This window comes from Ictidomys tridecemlineatus, chromosome 4, assembly GCF_052094955.1.
Source record: "Ictidomys tridecemlineatus isolate mIctTri1 chromosome 4, mIctTri1.hap1, whole genome shotgun sequence".
NCBI lineage: Eukaryota > Metazoa > Chordata > Mammalia > Rodentia > Sciuridae > Ictidomys > Ictidomys tridecemlineatus.
This window is the reverse complement of record NC_135480.1, coordinates 188,931,545-188,944,104: the sequence shown is the minus strand read 5'-3', so window position 1 is coordinate 188,944,104 and position 12,560 is coordinate 188,931,545. Positions and strand designations below refer to the sequence as shown.

At 31.6% G+C, this 12,560-nt stretch overlaps 1 protein-coding gene across 1 annotated transcript in view; it reads left to right on the top strand.

Moving 5' to 3' along the window:
• The window catches only part of Shoc1 (shortage in chiasmata 1), a 54,419-nt gene that overhangs the window by 25,523 nt on the left and 16,336 nt on the right, over window positions 1-12,560 (top strand). Inside the window, exons 10-14 of the mRNA XM_040286160.2 lie at window positions 162-578; window positions 2,980-3,099; window positions 4,035-4,208; window positions 8,857-8,961; window positions 11,437-11,612. Coding sequence (XP_040142094.2) covers window positions 162-578; window positions 2,980-3,099; window positions 4,035-4,208; window positions 8,857-8,961; window positions 11,437-11,612 — 992 coding nt within the window. The remainder of the gene's footprint in view (window positions 1-161; window positions 579-2,979; window positions 3,100-4,034; window positions 4,209-8,856; window positions 8,962-11,436; window positions 11,613-12,560) is intronic.

Sequence of the window (12,560 nt, the reverse complement as noted above, 5' to 3'; positions counted from 1 at the left end):
AAAAATTTTACTTAGACCAAAAATTGATTTTTAAAAAGTAAACAAATACTCCCAAAGATCAAATTGTGTTTAAAGAAACTAAAACTAAATGGTATCTAATACCCTAACAGAATACTCATTTGGCATGAAAGTTATTTGGGTTTTTTATGTTCTGTTTTCAGCATGGCTAGACCATAAAAACTGTTCCTCACCAACTGTACTTACTAATGAGAAATCTATAAATGATAATATGTTGCTTCCACAAAAGAGCCCATCCCTGACAAAAGAAGTACCAGATCTGTGTTGGTCTGATGAATATGTCTCTGTTGAAAGACCAAAAAAGGAAGAAAAACTAAAGAATGATCAGGAGCTAATTGATAGAACAATACAAAAGAAAGATAATAAAGATCATGTTGAACGTGACTGCATGGTGCCATCCAATGAATCATCTTCCTCTTCAAGAATTAAGATAGCATCTTTTGAGCCTGGTAAAAAACAGGAGAATGATTTGGACCTTTTGAGCAACTTTATTGTGCTGCGAAATAAATACAAGACTTGCACCTCAAAGCCTGAAGTCATAGACCATGATAAAAAAGATGGTGGGTAATTTAGTAATATTCTGGCCTAGATATGATAGGTATAAAGCAAAAGTACATAATTTTTTTATAAAGGCAAAGAAATAACATTCTTTTAGATAAAATTATATTTTTCACAAAGAAAATTGCATTGATTGATGATACTCATATGTAGAGATAGATATGGATATATAAATACAGATTTAAATATAGATGTACATATATATTTCAAAAAAATTAAAAGTTGCATTTGAATTGATAACAAAAGTCACTATCTATAAAACTTGTTTTCTACAACTGGGCCATACAAGTTCATAATATTTCCAACTTTTATTGATCATTCTGTCATTATTTTTTTCTGTTATCTGACAGCCCTATCTCAATATTTTAACTTACATTTTAATGTATATTTAAGAACTTTTCCCACTTAATTGCTTATTATGTTTTATAATGTTACCAAAGAATTTCTGATTCAGTTGTAATTGTCTTGTTTCCTGCTTCTAGCCATATCAAAGGTAGTGAAATGTGTCAAATCTTTTCACTTTGGCTATTTAAAAAAATAGGCTTTCTAGAATAATTCTGACATATATTGTCTTGATAAAATAAATACTTATGTGACTTAGAATAGTTAGGTCTTACTGTCTGTCCTATATACTATTAATAGACACAGGATTTTGGGTTCTTAATGTCATGGTGGTTACATATACTTTTTCCAAAAGATGTGCTTAGAGTTATATTACTTTGTCAGTCAGAACATCTTTTATAGAGAAAAATCTCATAAAAATACAGAATAGAATTTAAATATTTCAGGATTTTGTAATCTTTTATGTTTATATATATTCACCTTAAAGTTGTCTTTTATGTAATAGTTCTTGACCAAGTTATAACTTACCCTGCTCGGTGACAATTCTACATGTAACTGAGATTATTCTTACCAATGTTTTCACTATAATTCAAGCATACCATCTACATAGAAGAATGAGCAAAATATAAAGAATCATGTTATATATATGATTAAAAATGGGAATCATTTAAAAGATTTATTTTCATAATTGTTAATGTTTTCAGAGTCTACTTATATTAGTTAAAAAAGGAGTCCACTCCAAAATTAACACTGACATCCCTGTCTGGTTGCCATATTTAATAGCTTGTAATAGGATATATTAGCAACATAAATGACAAAAATCAGCAAGAAAAGAGAAAAAGATAAAAAATATTTTCTTAAAAAATGTTAGCCATTAATTTCCTAAACAATTAAAGGAAAATTAGTTGGAAATACTTTTGTACTCTGATGTTTTCTCAATTAGTATTATGTTCCACCTGCTTTGCTTTTTTATACATTTTTTCCCAGAGTAGGTAGAAGGAATAATCTAAATGATAAATTTGAAAAAAAATAAATTGGATGTAAGCTTGTGGGAATGAACTTGCCAATAGGATAAGGTGTTTTCCTCAGCTTCTCTTACATCATGACTCTTTTCCCTATGAACAATTCTTTCCCAATCCAGTATACTCTAGGACTGGGTGGGTAACTCTACTTCATTCTATTGTTTAGTTTGCAAGCCCATTTGACTCTCAAATTAAGCACTATTCTCCAACTTTTTAGCTTTTATAGTAATAAATAATATTTTACTTCTTGTTTTATTTTGTAGTTGCTTCAAGGACAAGAAATGTTACAACAATTAATATTACTTGACTATATCTTTTTAAATTATAGATAATTGAAAGTATTACTTGAAATTAATAACAATCTAGTTAAGGATATACTCCATTATTATATTTTTAACCATGTATTTAAATCTTGTATACTAAAATTTCTCAAGCTGGCAATATATTTCTAAAATTATCTTATAATTATATTATAGATGGATGACATTACTTTCTAGTTAATGTAACTACACACACACACACACACACACTCATCTATATATATACATATATATATGAACACATACATATATATATATGAGGACTCAGATATATATAATACCTAGGAAAGAGGAAATAAAACTAACATTTATTGAACTCTCTGTGCCAGGCACCAAATTATATATTAGAGAGAAACATGATGTGATTGCTGATCTTGAGACACTCACAGGTACTTGGTGTTTAATCTTTATAACAATACTTAAAATAGGTATCTTTGTCCATATTTTACATATGAGGAAACCAAAGCTCATGTTAGAACTGATGTTGAAATACTAATTTGATGATGACATTCTTCACAATTTTATCATTTATCTTTCTCTCCAGCATAGTGTTGTCATAGCTCTATTGATATGAAGAGTTTGTTCAATTTAATACTGATGGTATTGCAGTGAAGAAGTTTAGCAACTATGATCATATTTTAGAAAAAAGTGTTAAAGCTTAATTAAAGCATGAAGTTTTTCCTGAACAATTAAAATTAATTTTTTGTTAGAATTTCAAGATAAAGAAGAATATTCTTCAACTCTTCAAGAACAAAGTCCTGTTGTTTCCATTAATAAAACTCCAGAGAAAATAAATGAGAAAAGGGAAGTGGATGATGTACTTGAAGTTCAAGCATCAGGTATGCTACCTTTAAAATACTTTCAAAATTATTTGAGAGCTGTTCCCTGTATGTCTAGGACAAATTTTGTTTTCCATGTAATTTTCTTTACTTATTTCAGAAATTTCTTCATTCCACTTCTCATTTCAAGTTATTACCAGTCCTGGCATGCCCTGTTTACTGCCTCTGCCCCTCCTCATTACCCTACTCCAGTCCAATAATTGTTAATTCTTCTTTCATTAAAACTGCTACTGCCTTCCTACATCCATCAAAGTAAAAAAAATTCCAACTGTCAGGCTCTACTGCCCAGTCTGGAAAATGAACTGCAAATGGTTGCTCTCTGTTTTCTTAGTCATTATCAAAGTTATGTAAATTAGTTACTGTTGATTCCTGTGTTGATTAAATTTGTTTTGCTGTAAAGTACAATGTTATTGGACTCCAAAAGCATAACCTGTTTTAAGAATACCAAGCTCGTTATTAAAATCAGCAAGGAAACATGACACTAGTTCCCAAATACCTTTCTTTCTTTTTATTTATGGCCTCCAGAAGATTATGCCCATCTTTAGTGGTATTCTAGTGAAAACTAGAAATAACTTGTCATTGCTACAAACCTGGCTTGAGTTTGTAATCTTATAATGGAAGAGGGAAAAGGAAAATATTATGTGGGTCTCTTTATAAGGCTCCTTATACTTGCTATGTTAAACTAGTTACTAAATAAATCCTTTCTAATAAGTACTATAGCCATAAAATTATATAATTCTATGAGGATTTTTTGTGTGTATTTACTATTCTACAGAATAAATATCTTAAAATAAATCTCTATACTGTCTCATGATTTTTAACTCATAATTTGGATATAAGTTCAGGTTTCTATGAAGTAACATGTTTAGTTGTTTTATCAAAAAGAGCATATCATTCTTATAAAAATATTGCTTTTAATGCTTTTATTTTTGCAGATAGCCAATGCCAGGCATACTATTTCCTAGAAGCAGCCGCTGCTCCTATCTTAAAAAAACTTGTATGCCTCTGTGCCCTCTCAGCTAATTGGAAATTTGCCACTGTTATTTTTGACCAAACAAGGTTCTTTTTAAAGGAACAAGAAAAAATACTAAGTGATGCCATTCACCAAGGTTAGTACAAATCAAATTTGCATGATTTAGAACGGGAGAAAACTGGAAATCCATATGTAGTAGAATGACACTTAACCCTTATCCCCCACCCTTCACAAAACTCAACTCAAAGTGGATCAAAGACCTAGGAATTAGGCCAGAGATCCTGTACCTGTTAGAAGAAAATGTAGTCCCACCACTCCAATAAATTGGCTCAGGAACTGACTTCCTTAACAAGACTCCTAAAGAACAGGAGGTAAAATTTAAAAATCAATAAATGGGATGTTATAAAATTAAAGTTTCTTCACTGCAAAGGAAACAAACAAGAGCATGAAGAGAGAGCCTACAAAATGGGAGAAAATCTTTGCTACTGCACTTCAGATAGAGCATTAATCTCGAGGATATATAAAGAACTCAAAAAACTTTAACACGAAAAAAACAAATAACTCAATCAATAAATGGACAAAGGAACTGAACAGAAGAACAAATACAAATGGTCAACAAATATATGAAAAAAATGTTCAACATCACTAGAAATTAGAGAAATTCAAATTAAAACTACACTAAGATTTCATGTCACTCCAGTCAGAATAGCAATTACAAAAACACAAGTAACAATACAGTAAGACTATCATTATATTTAGCCTTTTCTGTTCTACTACAATTGTATTCTAAGTCATAGCTACACCTAACTCTTCTACTAAAATACAAACAACTTAAAAGACCTATGTGAAAAAGTTTTCCTGACTTTTCCTATAAGAATAAAAGGGATTGGCTAAGGAAAAAAAACAAAAAACAAAACAAATGTTGGCAAGGATGTGGGGAAAAGGATACACTCATACATTGTTGGTGGGACTGCAAATTGGTGCAGCCACTCTGAAAAGCAGTATGGAGATTCCTCAAAAAACTAGGAATGGAACCACCATTTGATCCAGGTATCTTACTCCTTGACATATATATAAAGGATTTTAAATCAGCATACTACAGTGATGCAACCACATCAATGTTTAGAGCAGCACAATAGCTAATCTATGGAGCCAACCTAGGTGTCCCTCAGTAGATGAGTGGATTTTTTTAAAATGTGGTATATATACACAGTAGAGAATTACTCAGCAACAAAGAAGAATGACTTTATAACATTTGTTTGCCAATTGATGGATCTGGAAACTATCATGCTAAGTGAAGTAAGCCAGTCCCCCAAAACCAAAGGTCAAATGTTTTCTCTATTGTAGAAACTAACTCACAATAAGGGAGGATTTAAAAAAAATAGAAGTTCAGTGGAGTAGACAAAGGAGAATGAAAGGAAGGGAAGGAAAGGATGGTAAAAGGAAAACTGGAATGAATCTAACATAACTTTCCTACGTACATATGTGAATATACCACAATGAATATTATTATATCAAATTAGTAAAAAATTTATTTTAGAGGATGAAAAAAGTAGATATGGATGAAGGTTTAATTGTAGTTCAGTTTATAGTTTCCACCCCGAAACCAAGACTGGAAGATCTGCTAAGTAAGGAGAAAATGGTAAGAAATACCATCTGGCACTACTCAGTGAAGCTCCTGATTGACATGTATTATTTGATAGGTTAGATTGATATAGTTGTATAACTTAGTTTTCTATTGCCAAAACTAAGTTAAACTATTATTGTTACCACCTAAACCAATGAGTCTTCTCCAAAAAGGTTAAAAAATAGATTAAATTCAATCCTGGACTTTTTCTTCTGGCCAAGATGGAGTAAGAGGAATTAGATTTTATCCTCCTCCTAGAAATAACAACAGAAAACAAAGACAAATTACATGAAACCAGTTTTTAAGTTGCTGAATATCAAGCAATAAAGGACACTGATTCCTGAAAGAAGGGGAAAAAAACGAGGTGAGCACTTCCACTATACTAGCTTATTCTCTTTAACATGTTATTGGGCAATGACATGGGAAGGGGTACCTGAGATAGAGCCTGGTGGAGAGTCTGAGTTGAAGAAACAGCTGAGATCCCAGGGATACCAAGGCAGCTAGAGTTCAAGAATAGAATATTAAAGAGCAGAGAGCTTCACACAGAGAGCTGTAGACCTGCTAAGAAACTCCCTCAAGTAAACAGTAGAATATATCTGAGGAAATAACCTGAGGTTAAGAAAACAAACCATCTAGGAGGATTAGAGGGAATAGTATGCTGCATTCACATAGAGCAAGGAATAATGTTTGTTCTCATCAGCTGGACTATAAAAACTAGTAATTCACGGGGAGTAAGTAGAGTACTCAGAACAGTCTTGTCTCAGTAGTGGGGAATAATTATCCTAGACTTAGCACTGCCCTGCTCCTACTTACCAAATCACAAAAACAAGACCCAAAGGATCAAACTATTTCCAAGGAACTTAATTGCATAATAAAGCTTAAAAAGATTTATTTATATGAATACATAAATATCTAGTACTCAACAAGGTAAAATTACAATGTCTGGTATCCATTCAGATTACTGTGCATACAAAGAGGCAGGAATACAACTCATAATAAGATCAATCAATCAAAACAAATCCAGAACTGACAAGGATATTGGAATTATCAGAGAAGGACACTGAAAGTTACTATAACTGTCTTCTGTTATGTTCAAAAAGTGTTTGGGGCACCTACCTAACAGCTATTAATTATACCATTGCCACTGCTGACCCAAACATTGTGAGGCCCTGGGTCAGGAGAGAATAGAAAATATTTATTTAGTTATATATATATAGTTATCAATGGACCTTTATTTTTTTTTAATTTATTTATATGTGGTGCTGAGAATTGAACCCAGTGCCTCACACATGCTAGGCAAGTGCTCTACCACTGAGCTACAACCTCAGTCCCTGTAAAACTTTTTTTTTTAAAGAAAAAGAAAAGCAATAAGGACTTTATTGTATTTTCTCTTATCCTTAGGAATCCCCATCTTCACTTCTCTGATCATGGATTGAAGACTTCTCCTAGAGGTCTTTTTATCCCTATGGTGGTATGCACTTCAGAGTTTTGGACTGCCTGTAGTCCAGGCCAGAAAATACCAAAAAAAAAGAAAAAAGAAAATAAAAAGAAAAAGTAGGAATATCGACACTTGTCTGATGGCATTTTGAAATATGACCTCCTTCCCTGGTCCCCCTGCTACCACATACTTTTTGGAGTCCACAGTCTTATTCCATCTTGTGTGTATAGTTATTTTGAATAGAAGAAACAAGGTGTATTGTGCCTATCACATCTTACTTGAAATTACTTGATTTTTTTTTCAAAGTCAATTTGCTAAATTCATTAATTTTGGATGTCCTACATATTTTTTAAAAGACCACCTCTTTTTTAAAATAGAAAATAATTAGCATAAAAGACTATAAAAAAACCATGTGGGTTTTTTTCATGTGTACACAACCCATTCTTTGGGGGACCAACAGTTTAGTCACCAATACCTTGAGTTCACAGTAGTATAATTCAGATAGAACACATCATCTGATAGTGTTAACCCATACCTTACTACATGAAAAAACTGTGAGCCACAGGAAGAGCATAGCAGTGAAAATCAAAGAATTGGATTCACACTTTGGAGAGCTGGCAGTGTGGCATGATTATACTAAATAGAAAAGAATACAGTAATTGTCAGCAAGCTGATCTCTATGGAAGACAACAAGACTTACACAAAATTTTTTAAAAACCATGACTTCTGAATATACTTTTGAGTTCTATTCTCAGGTTTTAAATCTGTTGAATATAAATTGAGCTTCTAAAAGCTTTGAACATCATCAAGCAGAATGGTGATTATTATAAAATTTATGGAGTATAATGGAGAATAAACATGAGTTTGGGTTTCCAATTGGAACGATAGTGCTGAAATCCTGAGGAAGTAACATAATTGCTGCACTTAAAATGCTATCAATGGCCTGAGAATTGAGGTAAAGCTAAATCTACAGGTAATAGATAAACCTAGATTAGAAGACAGACCACTCCCTACTTGTGGTTTTCTAGTCTGTTTCATTTTCCAAGCATGTTTACATTTCCAGTTCCCTATTTATGTTTTTTTGACCTCTTCTTACTTGTTCTAGGTCATGACTGATTGTTCCCACAGGTGCCTCCAGGGACTGGATACATGACCTATAAATGGTGCTCCTGTTGCCTCTTGATTTCCAAAGACTACTACATATTTGCTTCTATCTTTATTGATTAGAATAAACAATTTGTAAACTTTTTAGGCGAACTCTTTGTTCAAATTAATATTTTATGAAATCCCAACATAAAACAGAAAAGTAGAGCTGCTCTAGTTAAAGTTAACCAATCAGCAAATTATGAATTTAATTTTCTTGTTTTATAACTGTAAATCATTTACCCTTTTTTCTAACAAAAGTAGAAATAATTGAATATACTTTGGAAGTAAAAAAAAAAGCATGAGCTCTAAAGTTAGCTATGAGTTTAAATGCCAGCTCCACCACTTATTCACTAAATGTCTTCGGACAGTTACTTAACCTCATTAAGATTAGTTCCTCATCCATAAAGTGAAAGTCATAAGAAATTTTCCTATAGAATTTTTATAAAATATCCAGTTTATATAGAGCCTGACATATAGTAAGCGCACCATGATAAATTTTAGCTATTATTATAGATCGTATTCTGAAATTTTATCATATTGTTCATGTTTTTAAATGTGTTTTTGCTTATTTAGGTACAAATGATGAAAGAGAAATGACATACAAGCATGCTGCTCTCTTACACCTTCTGGTAACAATTAGAGATGTCCTTTTAACATGCAGCTTGGACACAGCATTGGGTTGGTAGAAAAAAATTTATTTACCATTTTCTCCTATTAAAATATTTCATTTAAACCAAAAGTATATATATATTTCATCTGATATAACTTAATTTTCTCAAAAAGATAGACCTCTTAAGAAATTATGCAGTATTCTTTCACCTCTATTACAATAAGCATATTTATATTGTGACATAATTATAATTAAATGTATACATTGGGGACACAGTGCTGGGGATCAAACCTACGGCCTCTTGGATGCAAAGCAAGCACTCTACCCCTGAGCCACACCCCCAGTTTCATTCATATTATATATATATATATACATATATATATATATACACACACACACTAATTATGTTATTTATGTTAATTTTATTTATATATATAAATTCTAATTATGTTCATTAAAAGAAATTGTTTTTAACAAGTATTGTCAACTAGAAAAATAAGTTTAGGATCTTCTAATCTTGGTCTGAATTACAAAGTTCGAATGGCCTTATACAGATTTGATTGCATAATCATTATCATGTATTACTTTTTAATGTGAAGCTTGATATTTTGCCACATACATTGCATGTTTGTGGCTTTGATCTTTGATAGATAAAATATAATTAAACTATCAACAATAAGATTTTTGGTAATTTCTTGTGTACTTGTGTGTGTAAATTAGGATATGAATTTCTTAGATAATAAAAATCAAACTATTGAATATATTTCAAACTATTGAAAATATATTTAATAAATCATTAAAATGTTTTATTGTATTACTGCTTTAGGCTCCTTATTGCAGGATTATTTAGGCTCATGTAGTAATGGTTTGCCTATGGGATTATGTTTTATAACTTAAACCTTCTAGAACCCATTTAAAATATATAGTAAAATTAATATTTTTCTGATTTAAGACCCAGACATTTTCTCATACCTGTGACCCAGATAAAAATATTATTTCTCTATTCCAAACTTTTGGTAAGTATTGAGCTGAGATAAATCACAACTGTACTTCTCTGTAGCACTAGGAACTCAGATATTTTGCTTTAATATTGTGCATTAATAGTCTAACTGTAGAACTGACATTCTTTTATGGAAACTGAGAAATATAATTAAGAAATATGACAAAACAGAAGGGCATATGACACCCCACCCTTAAACTTGTTCCAGATACTTTAAACTAGGGCTATCGTCCCCAATCCTTACTTGTCTAGAAATGGAGATAAAACAACCTTAATTCAATATCAATGCTAAAGTAGTTTAATTGAAGAAGGAAAAACCACCATGTTGATCTTTCTAAAATATATATAACTTAGTTATAATGCTTAACCAGGCATATAATCTGGCCAAATACAGAATGCTCAGTACTTACCAAAATCTTGGATTAGAGAAATAATATTTATGAAAGATTGCTTGGAGGATATTCATCTTTAAGTGCACTACAATTTACCCTGGGATTAAATGAGACCATTGAGCGCTCTCTGTATTTGGAGCTGTATTATTTTTGCTCCTCAAAGAAATATATTTACTAAATCATGCTTTGACATTACTATTTGGCTACCTTAAGGAATACTATAAAGCAAGATTCTTGTTGGAAAATTAATTTAAGTTCTAGGTACAAAGCCATAATGAATATTCTAGCTGCATTGGACATTTTTAATGGAAGATTTTCTCACTCCTCTAAAGCAAAGATTGAGTGTGGGTTGTCTCTCTTTTTTTTCTCTCTCTCTCTCTATTGGGCTGTATTAATCAGTTTCATGTTACTACAATGAAATATCTAAGGCAATTCATTTTGTAAAAATAAAAGGGTTATTTACTTCAGTTTCAGAGATTGAGGCATGGTGCCTACATCACCTTAATTCTTATGAGGGAAGCACATCACCACAAGCATGCATGCAGGAGTGAAATAGTCACATATGGGACTGGAAAGAGAAGTAGGCAGGTCCAAACTCAGGTTTTTTATAACAACCATCTTGGAACTACCCTCCAAAGATATGCTCCCAATGACCCAAAGACCTCTCACTAGACCAACTTCCCAAAGACTCTAAAGCACCTCCAACAGCACCACCCTGGGGACCAAGCCTTTACATATGGACCTTTAAGGACACTCATCCAAGCCATAGCAGTGCATGGGAAGAAAAATGAATGGGGATCTGGTTGCCTTCCCTGTTCACTCCCAAAATTCTATATTTTCTCCCAACTTTCAGTTTTCTACCTCTTCCAACATAGCAAGGTGATGCGATGAATTTTACAATATTTTACATGATATTTAGAAATATCACATTGGTAACCCATAAATATGTGCAATTTTCTTGTTTTTATGTATAAGTTTAAAATTAAATTTTAAAATGTTTTATTCATCAATATCTTTGTTTAGTCAAAATCAGAATAAAATTAAATGAAATTTTTAGTGGCACACTCATTTCCTCCTAGTATTTTTTTTAACTAGGAAGTTTCTCCAAGAAAAACAGAATTATGCAATTTTTTCAAATTTTGCTTTAACAGGATACTTGTCAAATGCAAAAGATGCCTACAAAAGCATTTTAGGTTCCTATTTGGATGACATTTGGAGACAGCTGAAGATTATACAGATTATTAGGGGGGAAAAGCCTGAAGCAAATTATAAAATACAAGAACTGCAATGCCAGATACAAAGTTGGATGCAAAATCAGCAAATTAAGGTTAAGTACTGAAATGAAGCAAATAAAAGGAATAAGTTTAAATAAGAATTGGATGTAACAATTTTTTGCATTAAATCTGAAATTATGAAATAGATTATACTATTTGGCCCTTTGATAGTTTTATTCTTATAGTACAGAACAAAATCAGCCCCCAGAGAAAGGATGATTTGAATCATTATTTATATGTCTTGAATTTTAAAATACTTTAATATTAATTATAAGCACCTTTCTATGGATTGTTTTTCCAGTTGCCAAAAGTCCATGAATATGTATGTGTGTGTATTAGAACTAAATACTTTATTTTTAAGACATTGAGCCATAATCTCATTTGATATAGTTGTACACAAATAAAACACTTAGTGCATTTTCTTATATTGAAAATTATTTGCTTACCCTACATTAAGCATGTGAAGGCCACATTAAGACTTAAGACAAGATGATCTTTTAAATTTTACCAAGAAGAAAGACATTTCAAATGCTTTACACTAAATCTTACCCAAATTTATATGGGTTTCATCTTCTTCCTCCTCTTTGTGTGTATGTATATATTTACATTTTTTTTAATGTGCTAGAGCTTGAACCCAGGACCTCATGCATTACTAGACAGGAACTCTATTACTGAGCTATATCCTCAACCTTCCCCCTTTATCTTCATCCTCAACTTTATTGTTTCTTGAATAACTTTCTTTTTTAAAAAAATATTTATTTTTTGTAGCTGTACACAATAACTTTTATTTATTTTTATGTGGTGCTGAGGATAGAACCCAGGGCCTTGCATATGCAAGGCAAGCGCTCTACCGCTGAGCCATAACCCCAGTCCCTCTTGAATAACTTTCTTAAGTTATTAAACTAAATCAAAAGTTAGAAATTTAAGATTGAACTAATTTGCTGTTCTCCCTCCAAAAAAGAAACTATAATGGTAAATAGGAAAATAAACCAACCAATTGT